The sequence below is a fragment of the Passer montanus genome, unplaced genomic scaffold, assembly GCF_014805655.1.
Source record: "Passer montanus isolate IOZ18808 unplaced genomic scaffold, ASM1480565v1 scaffold54, whole genome shotgun sequence".
In the NCBI taxonomy this organism is placed as follows: Eukaryota; Metazoa; Chordata; class Aves; order Passeriformes; family Passeridae; genus Passer; species Passer montanus.
The window spans coordinates 6827260-6850753 of NW_024370374.1; the positions used below are offsets into that span (position 1 = coordinate 6827260).

The 23494-nt window shown below is 42.2% G+C and overlaps 2 protein-coding genes across 6 annotated transcripts in view; one reads left to right on the forward strand and one right to left on the reverse strand.

Annotated features, from left to right (window-relative positions):
- CCND1 (cyclin D1) overlaps window positions 1-15386 on the forward strand; it is a 16100-nt gene extending 714 nt beyond the window's left edge. Inside the window, exons 2-5 of the mRNA XM_039724999.1 lie at window positions 1323-1538; window positions 1949-2108; window positions 7075-7223; window positions 12211-15386. Of these exons, the coding sequence (XP_039580933.1) occupies window positions 1323-1538; window positions 1949-2108; window positions 7075-7223; window positions 12211-12366 (681 nt within the window). The 3' untranslated portion in view covers window positions 12367-15386. The remainder of the gene's footprint in view (window positions 1-1322; window positions 1539-1948; window positions 2109-7074; window positions 7224-12210) is intronic.
- LTO1 (LTO1 maturation factor of ABCE1) overlaps window positions 4148-23494 on the reverse strand; it is a 23856-nt gene continuing 4509 nt past the window's right edge. For 2 of the 5 annotated variants that reach the window (XM_039725000.1, XM_039725002.1), the window contains exon 6: window positions 22751-23231. Coding sequence is in view for 3 of the 5 variants with exons in the window: in XM_039725003.1 (XP_039580937.1) it covers window positions 16232-16252 (21 nt within the window). In the remaining 2 variants the exon portion in view is untranslated. Of the gene's footprint in view, window positions 6133-7236; window positions 8670-13018; window positions 16253-22750; window positions 23232-23494 lie in introns of those variants that run through there. The other 3 variants (XM_039725005.1, XM_039725004.1, XM_039725003.1) reach the window with 3 other exon arrangements.

Genomic DNA, 23494 nt, shown 5'->3' on the forward strand with positions numbered 1-23494 from the left:
GGGGAGCGGCTCCGGCCCGGCCGCCGAGCCCCGGGCCGCGCGGGGCCGCCGCCAGCCCCTGCCAGCTCGTGTTTTCTGGGGATTTTATTTTAAATTAATATCCTTGTACACGTATGCAAGCGGCTGCCCGTGCCAGTGTTACGCGCCATCTTTGTTCTTTTATTTGCAAAGCAAAAGTGTTTATTAATCGGGAGAAAAACGAAGAAAGTCCCGGGGAGCACAGCCAAGGGTGTGTGTGTGGCGGGGGGGAGCGGGGGAAGGGGCCGGGGGAGGAAGGTCGGGGGCCGGGGGACCCCGCTGGGGCTGCGGGCAGGGGGACCGGCCGGAGGGGCTCCGGCGTTTCTGGGGGGAGTTGCAGGGTGAAAGTTTCTTTGTTCAGCGTGAAGAGAGGCTGGAGCTGCGGTCACCCCTCAAAGGCACACTTGTGCTGCGGCAGCGAGCGGCAAGGTCGCCTGGGAAAAACCAGTTGGAAAGGGCCTCGTCCCTGGCGGGACACGTCTTGGGGGGCTCCCAGAGCGAGCCCCAGGAGCTGGGCTACATTTTCATGCCTTTTCGGAAGCCCTGGGTGCCCGCGACGTATTTTTAATTAATTTTTGAAACCTCGGCGCCCTGCCTTGCTCTGGGAAATGTCGCGCCCGGCTGTGCTGCAGGGCGAGAGAGGGAGGCGGTGGATTTCACTTCGGGGGACCCTCCTGGAGCCCCCCAGCAGGACCAGAGGCACGGGGCTCGGTAAAGGACCTCCGCCGCTTCATTTTCAGCCTTTTTTGAGCGCTCGAATAATTTTTTAAATATTTTTAAATATTTTTTGAAAAGATGACGTCTAGGGAAATGAGGCTGGACGCCACCTTTGTGTCTCGACCGGAGAGGGGAATCGGCAGCACAACGGCAAATTAGATGGAAAAATAAAAGCGAAATAAATGAATCCGGGGCCGAGCCCGGCCCTGCACCCCGTTACCAACCACGGGGGTTAGCATTTTCCTCCGCTTTCCGTCTTATTCCCTTTTAAAAAATTTGTTCTTAGGGGCTGGAAAACTGGGCACAGACCTCTTCTTCGATTACCCTCCTCCCCTTTTGCCATGAATCGCCTGCGGGTTTCTAACGCAACATTTCCCCCCACTTTGTCACTCGTGACTTTCATTTTCTTTGATGCCGCTGCTTTTCCCATATTTATCCATTTTCCCCAACTGCGTTTCTTCCTCGTCTCCTTCAACCTTGCCCTGCAAAGCCCGGGGGTGAGGGAGGAGGGAGGGCGAGAGCAGCGGGACAAGCCTGGCTTTCGCCTCAACTAAATTATTCTTCAACGATCTCTCTCCTTCTTGCAGGTTTGCGAGGAGCAGAAGTGTGAAGAGGAGGTTTTCCCCTTGGCTATGAATTATTTGGACAGATTTTTGTCGTTTGAACCCCTCAAGAAAAGCCGATTGCAATTGCTCGGAGCTACCTGCATGTTTGTGGCTTCAAAAATGAAGGAAACTATTCCTCTGACCGCAGAAAAACTGTGCATTTATACAGATAACTCCATTAGACCCGACGAATTACTGGTAATTTCACGTTCAATCACTTCAAGAATAAAAAAAAAAAAAACCCAACAAAAAATCGAAAGAAACATTAAAAAATATATATATTAAAAAATACAGGGAAAAAAAAAAAGAGTTGCAAGCCCGCACGTTCGGAAGAGCCGGCCGCGGCTGCGGGGCTGCTGGCGGCGGGCGAGAGCTGTGGATGCGGCGGCGGGCCGGGATGGGATCGGGATCGGGAGCGGGATCGGGGCCCCCCCGCGCTGCCGGCCCGGGCGCTGGGCGGCCCGCGGGCTCCCCCTGCCGGCCCCGGCGGGCGCTGCCCCGGCGCGGGGGGACCCCCGCACCCCGCCCGGGCTCCGTGTGCGAGCGGCTCTAACCACGCTCCCCCCCTTCTTCCTCTTCTCTCCTTCCCGTCCCTCTTCTCTTTGCAGCAAATGGAGCTGCTGCTGGTGAATAAGCTGAAATGGAATCTGGCTGCAATGACCCCCCACGATTTCATTGAACATTTCCTTACTAAAATGCCTCTGGCAGAGGACACCAAGCAGATCATCCGTAAACATGCTCAGACTTTTGTGGCTCTGTGCGCTACAGGTATGAGCCCTGCACATTGCGCAAAGCGCGTTGCTCCCCGACACGCGCCCACCCCCCGGCTTGTAAAGCTTCCCGTAGCTGTTGGTCTCAGGCGCGCTCGCAGAGCTGTGGGGAGGTAGTTTAAGCCCCGATTATTGCCCCTTGTTTGCAGAAGGTGGATTACTTTGGCAGAGGTAAGTTTTTCTTTTCAGAAGATATTTCGCTTCTGAGTCGGAGTTTTGTGTGGATGTCAGGGAAGGAGAGGGACCACCCCCCCTGCCCCTGCCCGCTCTCTGTAGCTCAGCGTGGCATGATTTCCTCGCCTCCCCACACCGGTTTGTGTGGGGGCTGCAAAAGGCTTACTGCCCGTGCGAGGCATCCCTCCCTCTGTGGATTCATTCTTTAGGACGAGTTTTTAAAGGCAGAGGGAGATTTTCCCTGTGAATAGCACTGCGTGGGGGTTTTAAACCTTCCCTCTTCAAGCTGCCTCTTCCCCCCTCTCCTCGGTGGCCGGTGGATTGGAGGAGGGCCACGCGGCACAGAGGCTTTTCCTGGCACAGGACCGAGCTGCTGCCATCTGCACCCTCGTGACCACGTGCTGTGCTGGAGCCATGAGCAGGGCCGGCCTCCAAAGAGCCGCGGCATCCGCGCTCCAAAACCTCGGTGGGACGTGCGCGGCCGGTGGCGCCTGTTAGTGCCGTGTAGCTTGTTTTCCAGAGGTTGGATTTGGTATGGAAAGGTTGAAGGAAGATGGCAGGCGCTCAGAAGGAACAGGAAAAAAAAAACCAAACCCACACACAAAAAAAAATTTTATTTCACAGAACCAGCCCCGCTGCAAGGCCTAAAGATAGAACGACCAAGCCATAAAAGAGAAGTTTATAAACGCTGGCATTGCTCTTCATCTTGGGCCTGACATCAGCGTGAGGGGCAGCTCATAGGGGAGGTTGCCTGGAGTAATGCTTGGTCCTGGGAGTGCCACAACCTTCAAACCACCTGCAGCAACACTTTGGGAAAGTCCAGTGTGTCCCTCCATGCCAGGTTCTACCAGATACGAGGCTGCTGCGACTCTGGAGGCGTGATTTGCTAAGTTTGCAGCTAAAAAGGAACGGCCACCCGGGCTCCCCTTTGGATGTGGGGATGTTTAACCTAGGTTGTTGTGTTGGCAATGACAGGGATGAAAGCAAGAGTAGTTCAAAGGTTGGAGGCTTGCTAAGAGTCCAGTACTTTGATCTACTGTCGGTGTTGTTATGTTTCTTTTAGGAAGCACATCCAGAGCCTTTATTTAACACTGCTACACACCACAGCTGGAGAATGGATCAGTAAATGAGAACCATGTTCTGGGAGTTTTACTGAGCTTTAAAAAAAACCAGCGCTGAGCTCACCAGTTGGGGCCCTCTTCAGCTCCCTGCTGGAGTTGGGAATATTGCCTGGGGAAGGAGCGCTCAGGAAGGCTGCCACTAGGCTCCGTGTTTTTATTGTTATTTTTGGATGTCAGGGGTTTCTCTACCTTTTGCTTTTCTCATGACTTCTTTGTTGGCTAGTGAAGATCACATGTGGCTTAAGCAGCATCTGGACTTTGCTTTGCTGTTGCTGGGTTGTGCTGCATTTCCCCTTGCCAAAACGAACCTAGATGGACTGCAAATGCCTTGTGCTGCCTGGATGCTGCGAGGCCCGATCCAAAGTCCACTGGAAACACTGACAGCTCGCTTAAGTGGCCTCAGGGGCAAGTGCAGTCTCTCCTTTGCCTGTGTCCTCTTCTGCAAAGGAGGTTCTCCTACGAAGAGACTGCAAAATAATGCTTGCTTAGAAAACAAACCCTTGGCCAGTTGGCTTACCAAGGTGAAGCCTGTGGAAGTGTTTGTAGATGAGTGTGTATGTGTTTGCTCCAGAAAAAGAAGGTTACACTGCAAGGTGAAGTTGAGGGGAATTCCTCCTAGGCTCCCTCTCCAGTTGTCTGGCTAGTAGAAGTGGATTTGTTTGATTTGGTTTGGTTTTGAAAAATCCATTTTCACCAAAGGATGCCTTTGTGCTGTGGTAGGTTTGGGACAGAAAAGAAAAAAAAAATTACCAGGGCTTGTTTGAAGTTAACACATAATTGAGCTTAATGAATGGGACTTTGGCATGGCAGAGCAAGGCAGGGAGAGCTCAAAAGGAAGCAGGCCTCTTTTGGCCCAAGTTAAGACCGGTGTTGAGGGAGAACTGCAGCTCTATACAAGCATAACAATGAATAGCAACAAATATTGGAGCTTCAGCATTTCATTATGTTCCTCTGGTTATCAAAACATATCAGGCTCCATTATTATTATTATTATTATTATTATTATTATTATTATTATTATTATTGCTGCTTTGGTCCTCTCCAAAGGAGAAAGAAAGACCCCCCTTTGAAATGAGCGCGTTACAATTCTCCCATTCTCCGGCCTTTATAAAATTGGAAGTCTCAAGGTATGTGACCAGTTGGAACCTGTTGCATCTTGCAGCAAGTGATTTATGTTCACAGTTTTGATTTGCCTCAATGAAAAGATTTTCATTCATAGCCCCCAGCTCTCCAGACGGATGGAATTGCTGCTCCATTTAAAAAGGAAAAGGGGTGACTCGCCTTGTTAGGAATTTTTTTTAAAGCGCTGCAGCGCCTATATGCCTGCTTTGTCCTCCCTTCAGGGTGGCTGGCATTCTTCTCTCTCCTCCCCCTCCTCTCTCTCTCCCTCTCTCTCTTTTTAACAACGCTGAAGTTGTTTATTCTTTTTGGATGAAGTCTCAGATAGGCTACTGGGGATGTGTGCTTCAATTGATGGGGCCCCCTACCCCATTGTGGCTGTGTCAGGTCTAATTCATCTCACCGAAGCCCCCTTGTTCCTGAGCGCTCAATAGCGCAAGATGAGGCGATGGAGGCTGACAATGATGCCACACTCTTCACTTGGGGGCATCCAATTACAGGCGAGAGGGGCCCCCTGATTAATATGCTGAAATTAGTGGCCTCTGCCACAAATAATTCCTTGTTGAGTTGCAACAAAAAGGCAGTCCATGCTGCTTGTCTGGAGTGGTTATAGGGACAGACACAAACTGGTCATTTAAACTTCATTATCACTTTTCCATCTTGGAAAGAATGAGGGTGTGACTATGAATTCATGTTCTTGTTTACTGCTCCATTTAAAAGAAGAACACAAATATTAATCCCAAACGCGATCCTGTCAGGATGGGCTCATTAAAGTGACACATTTTGGTCATGTCCCGTTTGTGGAGCATCGTAAACAGTGTCGGGAAGGCACTGCCACCCTACCCCTCTGAGCAACTCCATCCTGGTGGGATCCCTGCTGGGAATCCCCCACTTCCAAAGTCCACCTGCAGGTCTGTGTCAGTATTTCAGTTCAGAGCTGGCTTTGGAATGGCACAGCTTTTTTTTTTCTTGGAATGACAGCAGCTTACTAGAAGCTGGGTGTGTTTATATCTGCCTGGAAACAGGCAGGTTAGGAAAAGGGGTCAAACCAAATTTATTTTGATGTGTTTATTTTAACATAAGCGAGATGGCTTTAGCTCGAGCTTCCCTTTTTGCTGGCAGTGCATCCTCAAAGCTTGGCCAGAATTTTGTGTATCAGTTTAATTTTGGAGGTTCACTAAGTGCCCCTTTGAAGGTGGGTATTGGTCAGGGCCACAGTGGAGTGTCAGAGGTGTCTGATTAAATAGATTCAGAGCCAGGACTTCCATGGAGTCCTGAAGGCTTTAGTTCCACTTGTAAAACATTTACACGAAAGTTATTTTATCATAATAAAGGAGATGCATGATTTAATACTTAAACAGTTCCACTGAGCCCTCTAAGCTGTCCATTCCTTTGATTTCATTCAGGGGTTTGACAGATGGTTTATATTTTTCCAATCCAGAGGAAGTTGTATTCTGATAAAAGCTGAAGGAATGTTTCTCAGGTTCTGGTGTACATTGTGGTGTTTCCCTTTCTCCCTCACAAAATTGGACCTTGACTTGTGCCGCTTGCTTCCTTTGTTCCTGATTTTCCTCCAAGGTGTTTCACTGGCACGGATCAAATGCATTCCTGCTCAGTAGAAAAGAGTCTTATCATTAAAATGTAGACTATTATTATTAAAAAAAACCTAGAAAAACTCAAACCAAACCAAACAAACCCAAAGGAAAAACATGCTAAATGGCAGAGATAGCCCCTTAAGGGATCCTGGGAGTGGCTTTGTGGAGAGACCTACAGCAATGCAGTCTGGAAGGGGGCCCAGCCTCTTGTCAGCATGGTGTCACATCAGAATGTAACTGATTGTCCGCCAATTCTTGGGACCCCCGTCACTTAGTTATGCCACATTTACATTAAATCCCTGTTGCCAGGATGGATGGCAGCCACTGACAAGAGACTAGGTTGAGACAAAGCATTTTAAAGATGAAACCTTAATTTAAATATGGATTATCTGCCTCCTGACAGGGTTAAGCAGTCTTTCTCTTTTCTTTCTTTTTGTTGATGTTGTTCATTAAAGCAATATTCCTTTGAGTGTCAGAGCAAAGGTTTCTGCTTTAAAGGGGCCCAGGACTCGTTGTTAGAGTGCACCTTGGATCTGACCATGCAAACACTGCAGGATGTGAACAGGTTTTCTCAGATGTGCAGTGCCATTGACCCCCCTGGCATTATTCACAGGAGCAAAGTATTTAACCCTGGAAAAATGGGGGCCCTGCTTATGATAAAAGTACCTCCAAGTGATGAATGGCCCCCGAGGCCCAGTGCCAGGAAGGGCCACTCTCTGCAGAGCAGTTGCTCATGTGGATAAATGTTTGCAGGTTTGGACCTGTAAGAGTTTTAGAGCAGGAGGCACCTTTCTGCTCACCATTTTTGCTGCCTTTTTCGATGCAATAGTTGGCAGCTGAAAGCCATGCTGGTACAAAGAGTGTATGTGTATGGACAGGCTTCTCCTAAAGCAATCATTTCAGTCTTTTTTTTTCTTTTTTTTCTTTTTTTTTTTCTTCTCCTTTCTTCATACAGATATTAAATTTATTTCAAACCCACCCTCCATGATCGCAGCTGGCAGCGTGGTAGCAGCTGTGCAAGGCCTGCATCTGGGGAACACTAACACTTTCCTCTCCTATCAATGCCTCACACATTTCCTATCACAAGTTATCAAATGTGATCCGGTAAGTGACTCTTTCTCTCGGTTGATCTCCTGCATTAGGGGTTTTTAAGAATGAATGCCTGCTTACTGCACGAGAGCTAATCTGACAGTAAATCTTGGGAAAGGTCAAGCCTCAGAGTGGGGGTTCTCAATGTGTTCTCCTGTGCCCACTGTTTGGCTTGCTTGTTTGGCCGTTGTGATGCCCACTGATAATCTGTGATGCCCGCTTGGGAATGGTGCATCCAGCTCTGGTGTTTGGGACAGGAGGAAGCCCTGCCCCGATTTAGGATGTGGCAGAGCCTGTGTTTGGCTGGGGGTAATTAAACCAGGAGCCCCTGTAAAACAAAACTTGGGGAATAAGACCAGGAAACAGTTGCTGAGACCTTGTGGTATCTCTGACCTTATCTTTGACCATTCTTGAGGCCTTTTATTGTGCCAAGTGGTGTGAAAAAGCTCTTCTTAAAAGAGTTCTAATGATCTAATTTGGTTTATTACATGCTAGACCTTCACAGTAGCTGGTATTGAATTCCTTTTTGGAAGAAGTGCTTGTCCCACGACTTTCTGACAAGGTGGATGGTCCTCACAGGACCCTTCATTTTGCCCTGCAGCTTCCAGGAGATGCACATCAGTAACTAGTGAGCAATAAACCTTTCATGAGTGAATGGGCCAGGAAGGGAGCCTACAAGGAAGACCTAAAGTCAATGATCCATGTCATAATGGTGTGTGAAGTTGGGGCAGAGTTGAGCTTTGTTTTGTAACAATGTGGAAGACCAATAAATAGATGCTTTAAAAAGGTTCTTGTGAGGTCTCCAAGCACTGGACAATGAGTCAAATAAAGACGACTCTGTGGTTAGGAGCAGAATCTTGGAGATGCTGTTAAATTATTTTACATGTTAGTAATTTAAATGTATAGAAAACTGTCCCAGCCCAGCCACTGCATAACTGGCTTTGTTGATGGGATTGAGCAATTTCATTGCAATTAATTATTCCCAAATGAATATTTTACTTTTGATAGACCATGTGAAACAATTGCTGAAAAACGCAGTATCTCAGCTTATTTTATGTTATCACCTGAACAGTGCCTCAGTATTGAGCACGTTCTTTTTGCCACTTATATCACTGCAGCTGAGGTAATAGTGTGCAAGTGTTAAATGCTCTAAGGACCTGAACTGCTGAATACTCTTAAGAGATGCTGAACTAAGGGGCTGCTCAGTTTGGTATGCACGTGTGACGCTGTTAGTCAGTTTGTGAGCAATGCAGATAATTCCAGTGTGTGGTTGGCCACTGTCCAGGGGGAGATGTTTGAAGCAGGTACTGAGGGAAAATGCTTGCTATCTGTCCAGGCAGCATCTTGATTGAAGCAAGATGATTTAACCATTCCTGATCCTGGGCACTGAAGTGGATTCTCTCACATCATGCAGAACAACGGCCTGTCCTTATGTGGCTTGACTTAGTTGATGACAGAGCTCTTGAAAAAGAAAACAAAGTTGCTCTAGCAAGAAAAGAGGATTTTTTGATTATTTCATTTTAATTGTCCTGAGTCATTGCAAGGCCAGAATCTGTTTGACCTGGGCTTGGTTAACAGCTTGAAAAGGGAGTAACTCCCCTCCAGCTTCCAGTGCTAAATATATTCACGTGTTGGGTAGAAATAAGGATTTTGTGTGGATTGCTGCAGAAAACTGGCATCACAAAGTTCTCTGTCTGTACAGGTGTATTGTCATGTTTGGAGTGGCATAAGGAAACAGCAACTTCCACTGCAGTTGTTCTGGGGAGAGGAATCTGCTTGGTTTCATACAGAGCATGATTCCCCTGCAGGGAGACTTTCCCAAAATACCTGTCTGTGTAACCCATGGTATCAAATGCCATTCCTGCTATCCCATTTCACTAGGATTTGTATGAAGTGTGCCATGCCCCAGTGATGGTTCCCCTTGTCACGGAACAGGTTTTATATTGGATAGTCTTGGAATGTTAAGAGCAGGGCTGGTGTTCCCCCTGATGATCTGTTAGCTGGAGCACAGGTCTGTTGGATTTCAGGTTACAAAATTACACTTTTTTACCTTTAGTCTCAAAGAGAGCTGAATCTAAAGTAAAACGAATATCACCTGATTGGAATTCCTTTATGGTTTGTGTTTATATGTTGGTAGGAGTCCAATTTCCCATTTTGCCTTTGATCAGGGGTAATTAGAAGTCAGATAATCACAATTAGAAGTCTTGGGCTGTCTTCCATCATTCTATTCTTGACCCCATCATCCAAACAGATGGAATTTTACCTGACATTCATTTCCAGGCCAGAAATTTGCTGAACTAGATTAGATTGGGTCTCCATGCTGTCTGTTAGTGCATTGGAATTCGCCTCCTGCCTGCCCCTTCTCAGAGGCACCTTCAGACATGTGCTTGTTATCCAGAACGGGTCAGGCAGGAACAAAGGATTTCCAAGCAGTTCCTTTTTTGTTGTTGTTTGTTTCCTTTCCTATGTGACCCTAGAGTCTGATCATGTCCACTGTGTCTTAAAGGTATTTGACCACATCAGTTAAGCTAGCAAGTATTCTTTTTTTCTTTTTTTTTTCACTGAGGAGCTTAATTAATCCAGGAAGGGTTTATGACCTTGAACAAACTGTGGGCATTGAAAATTTGGGTAGTGAAGCAGAAAAGTTGTTGGGAGAAGTTATCAGAGTAGTGCACAAGTTTTGTATTTGCTTTTCAGTGTTGGGAAGTACTGAGAATGAAAACAGCTTTGTTGAGGTTGTTCACAGTGAATTTTATGTTCTGCAGTTGTTTTTTGCTAGCTCTGGACAAAATGCCTTAAAGAGTAAAAAAAACCTTTTCATTCAACTGTAGCTTAAGACAGTCTGTTCATAACATATTGTAAAGATTGTTTTTAAAAAAAAAACAGTTACAGCATGCTGCACTCTGAGAATTTTAAATGAAAAAAATTCTGTGGGCAAAAAGTACCTTTAAATTACATAGTCTTAAGTAATTATTCATAACTGAACTCCAGAGGGAGAAGAATAGGTATTTATAGAAATTCTTTTGAATTTTTTAGTTTTCAGAGCTCAAACATGCTATATGCAAATGGTCAGGATTAAAAAAAACCCCATCATTTGAAGTTCCCATCAAAACTCACCGTAAAATCTACTCCCACTTGAAAAAAAAAAAACCAAAACCCAAAACAAAACCCAAGGGGATTCATTCTGCTCTGAAAAATAAAAATGCTTTCAGTTTGGACCACTGAGCATGCTAAAAGAGAATTATGCTCAGAAGTGGCTTTGTAAAGCCAGGAACACCTAAAGCTGTGCTGCTGTGGACTCTTTAATGTGTCTGTGGTACAAGGGGGAGCCTTACAGTCAGGATTGATCCGTCATATCTGGAGGAGGGCTGGGTGCAGGGACTTCATAGAGACCTTATTGTGGAGGCCAGAGGTATGCAGGAGCCAAAGGCATGATGACTTTAGGATATGAAGCGTTTCTTTTTGTCATTTAAAACGCTGTGTGTCTCTGTCAAGAGGAAATATTACACTAGGCTTTAAACCAGGAAAGGTCATAGGTTATGTGTTTTCAGTGAGCTGTAACTGATGGTCTGATCTGCTTAGAGGTAGGATTAACCTCCCTCTCTCTCAGAAAGGACTTGCAGAGAATTGTTTGCTTGGGTTTCTAATCTTATTTTACCCCAAATGCCATGTGCCCTTATTGGTGGCAGAGGAGATTCTTGTGGTAGTGGAATCAGTGAAAAGCTGGTAGATCACACAAGAAGCCTCTGAATGAAGGCAGAATTGAAACTGGGAAATAAAGAAAACAGCAGGCAGGTCACCCTCTCAGGAAAACAACATTCATTCTCAGTCATGCACATCCTAACACTTTTGACGGCAATTTATCATGGAAGACTGGGTTCACCGCAAGGGCTAACACATGTCATAGGTTAAATCAGAAAAGGCAATGCTGAAAGGAAACTTCAAAGTCCTTCATACACAGAGTTAAAGATGTTTGGGGGGAAAAGCTTACCATGTTTGTTATAAAGATAAGGGTAAACAGCACGCTGGATGAGTTTTGGCAAAATGCTGTGGGATTGTTTGGCCTGTTTAGGGCACCTTTTCTGTGTCATGGCAGTGGGTGTACAGGCCTCCACAGCCTGCAGGAAGCTGTGCAGGCTGAGCTAAAAGGCCCTCTCCAGTTCTGGTTGCTGGGAATCTGATATATCTCTCCTCGTGGTATGGCATAATGCCTGGGGGAAGTTGCCGTTCCCCACCACAGACAGGATCTTTCTTAGTACTTTATGGTTTTTTAATTTCCAGCGAGGCCTGTGCAGCCTCCTGAACCCTCAGGAGGAGGGTGTGCACATCCAGCTTGGAGAAAATGCTTTGGAAGTGAGAGGAAAATGTCTCAGCCTGACTGAGATTTCCAGGTGGATGTGGTAGCACACAGGAAGCTTGGATGGGCTTGGTAGCACGTGGTTGGGGAGGTGCCTTGTGGTGCTTCTGAGAGACCTCTCCCTTTCGGGGACTGACAGTCCAGTCCATCTCTGGAGATGCTTACAGGGTTAGGAATTTTATCAGCTGCCCACAGCTGGACATGGCAGCAGCTGGCACGCAGCTTTGGCCATGGGCATCTCAACATATATATGGCATTTCTGTCATTGGAATTTAGCCTTGGGAAGAAAGTGAGCATTGCTTCTAGCAGACTCTACTGCTAAAGGGTTCCTGGGGTAAAAGTAGAAATCACAGTTGTGAGCAGTGGGCTTGTAGAGAACTGTAAACAGCACAGGCAGAGAAGCAGCAGTGCAAGGTACAACCTGCAAAAAAACAGGCTTGCTCAGCCAGTCCTTTCACTGTCGGGTGCTTCTGCTCTTCCCACCCTCCTTTCCAGCCTGCTGCTCTCCCAGATAACCTGGTAACATTTCTCTTGCTTTGTCAAAAAAATGGTGTTTTAGCCTGTGATCTTTCTAAAGTACTCTTGGGTCTCTCTCTCTCTCTCTGTGTCTCTCTGTCTCTCCCCTTCCATTGCACCCTCCTGCAGGATTGTTTACGAGCCTGCCAAGAACAGATTGAGTCCCTCCTGGAGTCCAGTCTACGCCAGGCACAGCAGCACAACATATCTTCAGAAACAAAGACTGTAGAGGACGAAGCAGACCTCTCCTGCACACCTACTGATGTGCGAGACGTGAACATTTAAAGAGGACTTCTTCCTAAATGGATTTGCTTGGCAAGAAAAGCAGACAAAGAAAGGGCATCTGAGAAGGAATCGGCATCAGGATCTCCCCCCCAGAAACCCTTTTCTCCAGGACATTTTTATACCAGAAGGGAAAACCAGTCTTGTTATATTTTTTTCTTGCTCTGTCTCCCTTCCATCTGTGACTTCAAACAAACAAATAAACAAAAAATACCCCAAAAACTGTCTTAAAAAAAGAAAAAAATAGTATTTGCATTACCCCCAGGGGTTTGTGCTACAAAAATAGAGGATTTTATACAATAATAATCAACTAGTTTTTATATTAAAGTGTTCTTGTCTGTATGTTGTAAAAATAGGCATTAACACACGAAATGTCTCCAGGGGAGGTATTAGATTTGATTTCGTACATATAAAACAAACCAACCAACCATTTTTAAAGTAGAAGAGGGTTTTTTTTTTAGATAGTAAATGAAATATTCTTTTTCTTTAAAGAGCATAGCTTTAACGCAGTTCTAGGCTTTTCTGTATCTTGCTTGCTTATGCATTTAGTCACTTTATAATTCATCTGTAAATGTTTATTTTATTTCCTTAGGTTTTTTTTTATCCTCTTCACCTTATAAATGGTTAACGTAACCCATAAGTTAGTGTATGTTAGTATGCAGCATTATTATATGTTAATCTTTTTTTTTTTTTTTTTTTTTTGTGCCTGTGGATTGCCTGTGCATTGAGGCATTTGTAGGGTTCCAGCTTAGTGTGGTTGGGAAAGGCCAATGTACTACTCATACAGGACCCTATTATAAAGAGAAACCGAAATAGTGACATAATATATTATATTTTTGTAATCTTCCTATTTTTGTAGTTACCTGTGTAAAAATGCTGTTCTGACCCCACAGATATTCAGCCTAATTATAGTCAGGTTCAATCCACAGTTGAGTCTTTTTTTTTTTTTTTTTTTTTTTTTTTTTTTTTTTTTTTTTGTTCGTTTGTAATATTCTGAAACCATTCCATTCAAAGCACTTTCAGTCCATTAGATATAGGAAATACATTCTTTTATTGTGTGGAAATTTTTTTTTGTTTGTTTGTTTTTTTTAATGGAATGGTTTGGAAATATATAAAGTGCTTGTTGGCAAACTTGGAATTGCAAAGCAAGTGCATTTAACTATGGTGTTAGAGGAGAGGTGATTCTTTTTTTCCGAAGGTTGTGTTCCAGTGAGAGAAAATTGCATTCACAAATTGCCAGGATATCTTCCTTTCCTTTTCTGTAGAAAAGTTTGGAGTTTAGAACCCTTTGGTGCCAACTCATCTTTATAAATTAGGGGCCTTAAAGGTTCACATATAGGACACATAGTTTTAAGGATTATCGCTAGATGTTTTTACAACTGAAGGTTTTTAAACACTAAAATATATAATTTATAGTTAAGGCTAAAAAGAATATTTATTGCAGAGGATGTTCATAAGGCCAGTATGATTTGTAAATTAATGCAATCACCCCTTTTGAAAAAGAAAATCTTTCTACCCTTGGTGTTGCAATTTTTTACCCAGCTTATTAAAGCAAAAAAAAGGATATGCTTCAAAGAACAAACCCAAAACCAGGCAGTCTATTTGGCCCCTTCTTATACATTTTCAAAAGCAGTCTAACCATGAAAAAACACCATAGTTAATAGATATGAAAATTGGAGTACTTGAAAGAAGTTTTTATTCCAGAATATGCCCCATTTGTTTTTTTTTTATTTAGCTACAAATAGAAAATTTGCACATCTTGGCTATGTATCTTTTTATTATTATTTTAGAAAGTAGCTGAAGGGACGTGGACATAGCTGTTGAAGTTGATGCTCGAGGAGAATGTGATGGTGAAATGTATGTGAGAAAACTGCCGCTAAGGTGTTGATTGTAACAAAAATAACAACAACAAAAAAGAACAAAAAAATGAAAAAAGATAAAAAATTCAAAAGATAAAAAAAAAAGAAAAAGACAAAAGGAGTGGATGCTCCATTTTTATTGAGCTGCTATGGATAAATTCCCAGCATGGTTTGAAAAAAAATTAACATTGCTTTTCTGTATCTTTGTCATTGTGTTTTGCTGCTATTTTGTGGATCAGTTCTTTTTTTTTTTTTTGTTATACAATGTCATATACTGCCATGTAATAGGTTTTAATTTTCTCATAGAAAATTATATTATTGACATCATTTTTTGTAGATTTTTTTATGTGATCAATTTTTACTTAATGTGATTACTGCTCTATTCCAAAAAAGGTTCCTGTTTCACAATACCTCATACTTCAGTTACCCGTGTCTAGACCAGGTTTTGATGTTCTTACAGTGCCTCATAGTTCTACTGCAAACGGAAATGCATCGAACGTTGCTCTGAATGGGTCTCTGCATTAATTTAAAAACTAGCAGACATTTCAGAAGATCAATTAATATCAAGGGTTGGTTGTTTTTTGATTTTTTTGGGGTTTTTTTGTTTTGGTTTTTTGTTTTGTTTTGGTTTTTTTTTTTGTTTTTGTTATGCATTTTATAAAGCTGGATTCTTTGTCTGATCTGGGGTTTATTATCATAGTAGTTTTAAGTTGTGTTACTAGCCACATTGATATATGAAAGGTGCATTATAATATAACTCTTGTGTGCCACCTGATGTGGTTCTCCCTCAGCTGGGACACATCATTTGGTATGTTAGGTTATCTTCTGGAACTCTAAGTATTTTGTGTGTTTAATCTGTTATGATATACTAGGGGTTTTTTGTTTGTTTTGGTTTTTTTTTTTATAATTATAGCATAATGCTAATTTAAAAAAAAGCCTGTAAATCTCATAAATAAGCCAGCTAACAGAGTTGTATGCTGAAGAATAATCTAGCTGTTGCCTGTATGCTGCTAAACCAAAACAGAATTAGAACTCATTTTGAGGCAAATGCAGTTAAGATCCTACATAGTGCATAAATAAGCATTGCAATGCTACTAGCAGTCGCAGGACCCAGGAGGACTGGATATATTCTGTCCAAATTTCAGGAACATTTCTTACTGCTTACCTCATAAAACACTTCTGTTTGTGGCATCTCTGTGTCTCTGAACCAAACATGATTATTGAGTTTAGTGCTTGTTGGTTTTATTATGTGTTACACTGAGTGGTAGTGTGTACTGCAAATTTTTTTGAAATATTGTATGTACTGAAAAAGGCCAAATCCAGATAAGTGGGTTCACGTGCCAACAGAGATGCTTTATTTGTCACATTATTATAACAATCTGTAGTAAGCAAAAGCAATTCAGATTTGTACATTTTTATATTGTACTTATTGGCATCACTGGTCTGAAATGCACATTTTCACCAACAGACCTGTAACAGACAAGTTTCCAGCAAAAAAATCTAAAGAAATAGAAATAAAATTGGTAAAACCCAACCGTTGTCGTCTTTTAATTTACATTTATTTTTAATTGCCTTGAAAATGCTGAATGGTTGTAACTACCTGGTGCTGTGAGTAAAGCACGTGACATTTTCTAGGTTTGACACACTCTAAAAGCTGAAGACCTTTTGTTGCTATTTTAGGAAACCGTGGGTGTTTCGAGCCATGGGTACGTAACTGCCTGCCTGTCACACCAACGTGCATTTTTAAAGAAGCAAAATATTTTTTTCCCTGCCTGAAGACTTTATTTTTCACATTAAAGGAAATTAGTCATAGTAAAATGCCCCTTTGGTGGTTCATGTGAACAAAGGGTAAAACAAAGTAGGTGTTGGATGGCACACAATGCTTGCTGGTACTTTCTCATCAGTGGAAGGTTTTGTGTCCCAGAACACCATTACAGAAGACAGTTGGTTTTAAAAGCCAGTTGGTTAAGCTGCCTTCTCTGTGCCTTCCCCTCAGACAGCTTTTACAGCTAAGAGAATACGGAATAAACCTGAAAAACATTAAAGCCAACTAAAAGAATGTAAGAAAAGAACTGAACCTGGGACAGGAATTAGATATTATTACAAAATAAAATGAGAAAAAAATTATAACCTCTGTTCCAATACAGAATCCAAAATATCTCTGAAAATAGGGGTTGCACATTATTATTATTATTATCATTATTGCTACTACTACTACTTTATTTTTATTATTATTTTCAGAGCTGAACACAGCAGAAACATCTTATTTTCAGGGGAGATGGTCAAGCTTATAACCTATGTATTTGGTTATTTTTCCTGTGAAATTATTTCTGCCCAAAAAAAAAATTATGTAAAAGGCCAAGTGCTTCTCCTCGCTGTCACAAATTAGAAATTTGGTACCTGCCTTCTGAGTTTCCCATAAACTTCACATTACAACTGATTCCGTGCAGCGAGTGCAGCACAGGAAATGAAAAATGAAACCGCAGAGCCAACTTCTAACATGTTAATCGTTGTCTAGTGCAGAACAAGCTCCTTTCAGGCCAGTTACCACTAGATGGGAAACCACCTGCATCAGAAGAATCCACCACTAGATGGGAAACCACCTGCATCAGAAGAATCCCAGATGAGCTTGTGAGAGCTCGGTGGTATCCCAGTCATTTCAGCCAGAAACCTGAAGCTTGTGTGGTCTGCTGCAAAATCCCAGATCAGGTGGGTGAGTAAAACCAGTACAAATGGGGTCTGCTTTGTTCCTTTTGAAATGGGTAGCTCCTCTGTACAGTGAGTTACACTGGGAGGTGTAAAACACTGAAAGATGACCTGAACTAAACTCACAGGGACTTCAAAAACACACCAAGCCAAAGCTTAAACTGGTCTGGGCCAAAAATGATTAATTTTTTCCAGCACAAAAAATCCCCAAAACTCCAGAAAGAACGAATAGCTTTCTTTTGTGTGGCCGACGGCTCATCCCTCTGATCTTCAGTGTTTGAAAATCAAGTGAGAACACACTTTGGGGATCTTGACTTCTCACAAAAATCTTGTGCTGATAAAAACATTAGAGTGATTCAGTGAGAAATGTAAACCTGTGTTTGGTTGAATGTGTTAAGTAGGTTTTGCCATTCCCATCTCTTTTATAAATGCTGTTAAACTGACTAAGTGTTGTGACTAAAGTAGGTTTAAGCCCACATAGCTCTATTATTTACATTTTCCTTCTCCTGAACATCATCTCTAAATTCAGACTCCTAAATTTGAATGCTGGGTGAACTATGCCAGTATTACTCACATTGCAAAGGGCAGAAAGACAAGAATGTAGCAAGAAAAACAATTTACTATAGGCTGTAAAAAATATGCACGTTCAGCTAGACTATGCTGTAGCTTATTAAAGGGAAAAGTACTGTAATTTTTTTTTGAGACATGTACAAAGAAAAACCTCCAACCGACCTCCCAAAAACCTTCCCAGTTCCATTGCTGAATTCAGGCCATTTGACAATCTTGGACCTTTTATGAACACTTAAATTCAAATGCTCTTTATTAAACAATAAACAAGAACTAGCAAATGAAAAAAGACTCATAATCCACTTTCATTCAAGCACAGCTGGCATTTTAAGTGATAGAAAACTCCATAAGATAGAGGAGAAAGAGAATGTTGGAGCTGTTGTTTTTAAAAGATTCACAGGAATGACCCATACACATGGGCTACATACGCTGAGATTCCTACAATGGGACAATGGCAGTAAAGCTATAAATGATGGCATTTTAATGAATTTTAATGAATTCCTGTTGGCACCATTTTATGAGAAATGTATCTCTTCAGACAAACAAGGTATTTTTATGATCCCACAAATATAATTGCTCGTAGTAATTGCTTTGGCATGCCAGCATAGATTCCCATGTGTCTTCTAAGTCCCACACCATATTCCAATCCAGTGAAGAGAAAGGGATTGCAAATTAGTCAATGGGATTGCACTGATAATGGGACATTTGCCAGACTTCTGATTTTGTTCTTTATGGCCAAGCAGGACCAAATGTAGGAGGAAGGCAAAAGTTACCCATTTGCTTTTTGACTGTCATAAACATTTAGGAATGAAACCAGAAATAGTTCCTTGCTAATCCTATAGCACCTGCAGAGCCCTACCTAGACCTGTTCTCCTTTCTGCCTGTGTGAAGATGGGCTATTAAAAAGCCTCATATTTCAGGGAATTAACAGGTGGGGATCTCTACCAGCACCAGGAACGCTGAACCAAAGGAGGAATTGTGACATGCAGGGCCAAGCTCCAAGGCAGGACCTGACATATGGACTGGCCAGAGAAGGAATCCTCCTCTGGATCCACGTGGGGAACAGAGGTCTAGAGCTTTGAGTCATGCTTGTAGCATGTGCATCACAAGAGTGGAAATTGCCATCCACTTACGCTTCCCTGCTGAATACATTTTAGATTTTACATTGCCAAGTGGTTTTGTTTCATCCATCCCACCTGGCAGCAGCCCTGTGACATGGCTTAATTCCCTCCCAAGCCATATTCCACAGATGCCTGGTCTCCCGTTGACAGCCACCACGTTTGTGGCTGTTTGTGGCTGAGATGTGATTTGTAGCATCAGCAACAGTCTCCAAGGGGCTGGGCTGAGAGGGGCAGAGCCTCACCCAAGGCCCACGAAAGCACCAGCAGGGCACTGTGACAACACCCCTGAGCCAGCCCGAGGCAGTGACCTGGTGTCCTGAGCCACTCTCTGATGGCAAACTGTCTGCAACGGGCAATTGAGCTTTTTGATGTTTCATTTCTCCCCTTTATTAGATTGTATCACTCCAGATTGTTCAAATACAGGGTATTATTTTTGAACAGCTTTCTTTCCTCCCTGAACATCCACAGACCAAAGTTCTTTACATTTGGCTATTTTAAATATGAAGAGCAAAGCTTCAGCCAATGTGTGCCATTAAATTTCAGAAGACATCATAAATTATTTACGCATAAGTAAACATCATTTCTTCTAAGTAATACATTTATTTTGTGGGTTTGACTTAATATTTCTGTAGCCATTTCAGTCACTCACTGACCATTTAATTCCTTTTAGACAACACATCTGGTAGCCATGTATTTTTTAGGTTTCTCTTTTCATGGAGACCCTTGGACTGCAAAGGATCAGAAGGGTTCTTCCCTTATGGATATGACATTCCAATGTCAGTGAAAGAAGTTTCATCTGCCTTCACTTCTGCATGACAGTGCTCAACAGTGTTGCAGAGCCAGACAATGCAAGTTTGTGGAACATCGTTTCTCTCCTTCACAAACAGCTTTCCAACCACCAAAATCAGCCCTCCCATGTTTTTAAAACACTCTGTAAACCTGCTCAACGTGTCTTCAGGAATCTCTTTCCTCCATGTTTCTGCTGAAGGAGTATTTCAGGCAAATCACAAGGCCAGGCTCCTTGAAAAAGTGTCTACATTTTTTCCTTTCTCACTAGTTTGAGGAATAATGATGCTACTGGAATTTTCTGAAATTTGTCCTCCTCCTAATGCACAAGAGAACTTAAAGAAGACCAAGGCATAAAACTATAACAAGCCAGGTTCTCAAAATGTGGTTCTAACAATGTATTTATGGTGAAGCAGGTTAATGCAGTCCCAAACTGTGCTCCAATCATTCTCCACCTGACTCAGGGGTTCTGGCTGTAACACATCAAATGATGCCATAATCCATGTGGGTTTAGGTTTCCAGTGTCCTTGACTACCTGCCCCACAACCAAGGTCTCCTCAGGAAGGAAATACACTGCAGATATAACTCCTAGCTCTGCTAAGAAATTACATTCTGTTCTGTCTGTTCTTAGAGCAATTTGCTTTTTAACTTGTATTTCAGAAACTGTCAAGTGCTTATTAACAATAACTTCTGTATGTGTGTGTGTTTTTAACAGAGGTAAACGGGGTCTCAAAAATTCAATGTCTGCACATACATTGCAAAAAAAAAAGCAGGCCAGTTCAGAGAACAATGTAGGCATGTGTTTTTAAACTACTGTTCGTGCAGTCTGGTCAGGGCTGTGTGACACAGTATACAGTGTTTTGTCATCCAAGGAATGTCTTTGATCAAGAGTTTATGCAAGAAGAAAAAAAAAAGCCATGAAACCCTAATCCGTTCCCACAGTCCAGTAAACGTGAGCTGGACAAACAGTGGACAATAGCAGCAAAGCTTGCTGCTGGAACAATGGCTGCAACTAAAAAAATTAAAGGGTTGCTGACTCACAGTTCCTACTATCAAGAAAGATTCCACATAGTGTTGATTATTCCCCAGAATCCTGAAGATGCCGAAAGTTAAAAAGTGTTGAGACAAAGCAGCAAAATAGGGAGTTAAAATCAGAAATGGAACAGTGGCAAATGCTGAGCTGATTCTGTCTGATGCACAGTCAGGATGCAGGGACTGAATAATCAACCTCCTTTTTATCAGGAACAAGTACCAGTTAAATTCTATCAGACAGGAGGCCACTATTTCAGATGTCACCCTAACAAATTCTGCACAACTTGAATTGTGTAGCTTTCTAATTTTTCCAAGGCAAAAGTTTTATGCCATTTCTTATTCTTATTCAGAAATCTCCCCAAAACCAGATACACAGAATGCTGCACTACTGCTCAATTGGTTATGGTTACAGAATAGGATAAAATAATTTAAAACATTGTGCAGCAAGCTGTTTGGAATCAAGTGAAATAATGTCTGAGGTTTTTTCACTTGTCATATATTCCATGGATTTAGGAAGTCTTCCACATTTCAGATGAGCTTAGTGACCATGTCTCCTTCCACACAGTAGTGCAGCATTTGATAAGTAGTACCACAGAATTCTAGCATGAAAAATGCTGAAAAAATTTAATGACCACACTTAGGGAATCAACACTCCAGTGACTAAGGTGGGAGCATTCCCAGTGTAACGTCAAAGAGATATTCAGGTTAGCTACAAATGAACTGACTGTGCAAGCTTACAAAATAGCACACAGAGCTTTTATTATTATTTTTATTATCACCCCAGGCTAGGCTGGTCCTGCAGTTCCAAACCCTGGGACACACTGAAGTGCTTCAGCAGTGCTTTGTTCCAGTTGGCCTTTACACATCAGTCCCAGACACCACAACTTGCAACTGGGAACCTGCTGAACTCCTCTCACACCTCCCAAATCCCCTTTTTCCCTGGTGATACATCCACTTCTGTGGGAATGTGTACTGTCACAACTTTATCCATTAAAAAAACAACTCTGGCAGACTGTAAAATGAGAATCTTCATGGTTACTTGCCAAACTATGAAAGCTGAAGTTTTAGACTGCAATTAGACCAGAAGCCATGGTTGTAAGAAGTTGCAAAGGGCACTATTCAAAAGGCACCAAGAATAGAAAGAATCAGAAAACAATACCAGAAATATTAAGTTCTTACTCTAAAGCACTGTGGGATATTAGGGTGCAGGCAGACTTCTGACAGATGGATTTCCCTTTATTCCAATGCAGGAAGTTGTTTCCAGCCAAAGTGTAAATAAGCATTTATAAATACAGGGCAGGTTCAAACTCTCTCTTGCATCTCTTCAAAAACCAAAACTTATATAAACGTTGAAACTGATTTACTGGAAAATTAAAACTCCAAATTGAATCTAATGTGGAAATTACCACAACCTTGTTTCAGATAAATAGATCAGGATGCAAATGAGCCAGAGTATCTCTACAGGGTTGGTTTTGAAGCAAACAAATGCACACCCAGATTCTTTTTTTTTCTGATTTATTTCACCCATTTCTGTTGATTATAGATATTCACTCAAAGCTGGAATTTGTACTAAAGGATCACCTTAAGTACAGCTGACAAGAAATGGAAAGGAAGTTGCTTAATGAAGACAGAACAAGAACTGTGCTTGGGACCTTTACCAAATGGTATTCAAAGTTTACCTCTTGGCTGATGCCTCAAAATTCACTATTTCTTGTACTCATCACACACTGCAGAAAGGAAAATTACAACTCTTCTGGACTGCCATGACTTCAGCAGCCTAGCAGTAATGAGCTGTATATCCACCTTTTAATAAAATTCCATATTCCACAGGCTCAGCTGAGAGATGATCACAAAGAGACAAAACAAGCTAGAACACAGTCCAGGCAAGTCAGAAACTGCTGAGTGAAATGTTTCAAACATCCCTCTATAACTACTGAGCTATAAGTAGGGGTGGTGAATGAGTAGAGATTATATATTCTTAAGTCTTACTTCTGCAAAATTTCAAACTTCTTGGACAATCAGTCAAGCCACAATCTCAATGTCCTGCTTTATTAATAACCAGTATCATAACGTACAATGTTGCATATTTTTCAGTATCTTTGTGACCCTAAGACAAATTAATATTTTTGATTTAACCTAGGCTATAAATCAGGCATACCCAAAACCTCAGCTGTAAATCAGGCATAAAAACACCTCTACAGAATGCTGGGAATGTTCCACAGCCACAGCACTGAACGTGACACAACCCCCCCCAAATCACTGCAGAAAACAAAAAAATGGCACTGAAGAAAGCACACAACAACTGCACATCCAACAGAATTTTGAACTGTACCTTATTTAATAAACCACATTAGGACCACACAAGGTGAAAACAGCAGATATTCAGAAAAATACAGACTCCTGGAAGAAGAGACTCCATCAATGTGTCCACACAGATGAAATTTAATTAAAGACCTAATTAAAAAATTAAAGACCTAATAGATAACCCTAAGCTTGGTATATCCCAGCTGGAAATCCCGGTTGATACAATATTTATAGTTCAGTATATACACATGTATTTATATAATAATTTACTATAATTTTATTTTTTAAAAATAGAACTAAAGCAATACAAGAAAATTAGCCACCAAACCAATTTTCCAAATAACAGTCACCACCTGACTGCCAAAGACCATTTCTCTCCTGAGCTGAACAAAAAAAATTGTGTTTGATACAATCTCTGGAGCAGCACCTTGGCTTGTCACTCACATATCACACACTTCTATTAAACAAATGCTCCACCTGGAGCTCTCACAACCTTGCCCTTGCTTTCACAGGCATCTTTGCAAATGAGGAAACAAGTAAAAATTAATTCCTACCTCAGTGTTACTTCATTGCAAAGATATTCCCCACATAATTAGAATTATCATGAGTGTGTATGTTCTGTACTGTCTATTTTAACCACTTCACCCACATAGATATTTGTGAGCTCCTACAATCCCACATATCCACTAGATGGCTCTGACACTGCCTGTGTGTATCAAAATTCATGTGTAGGCCAGTTAAACAAACCAAAAACCT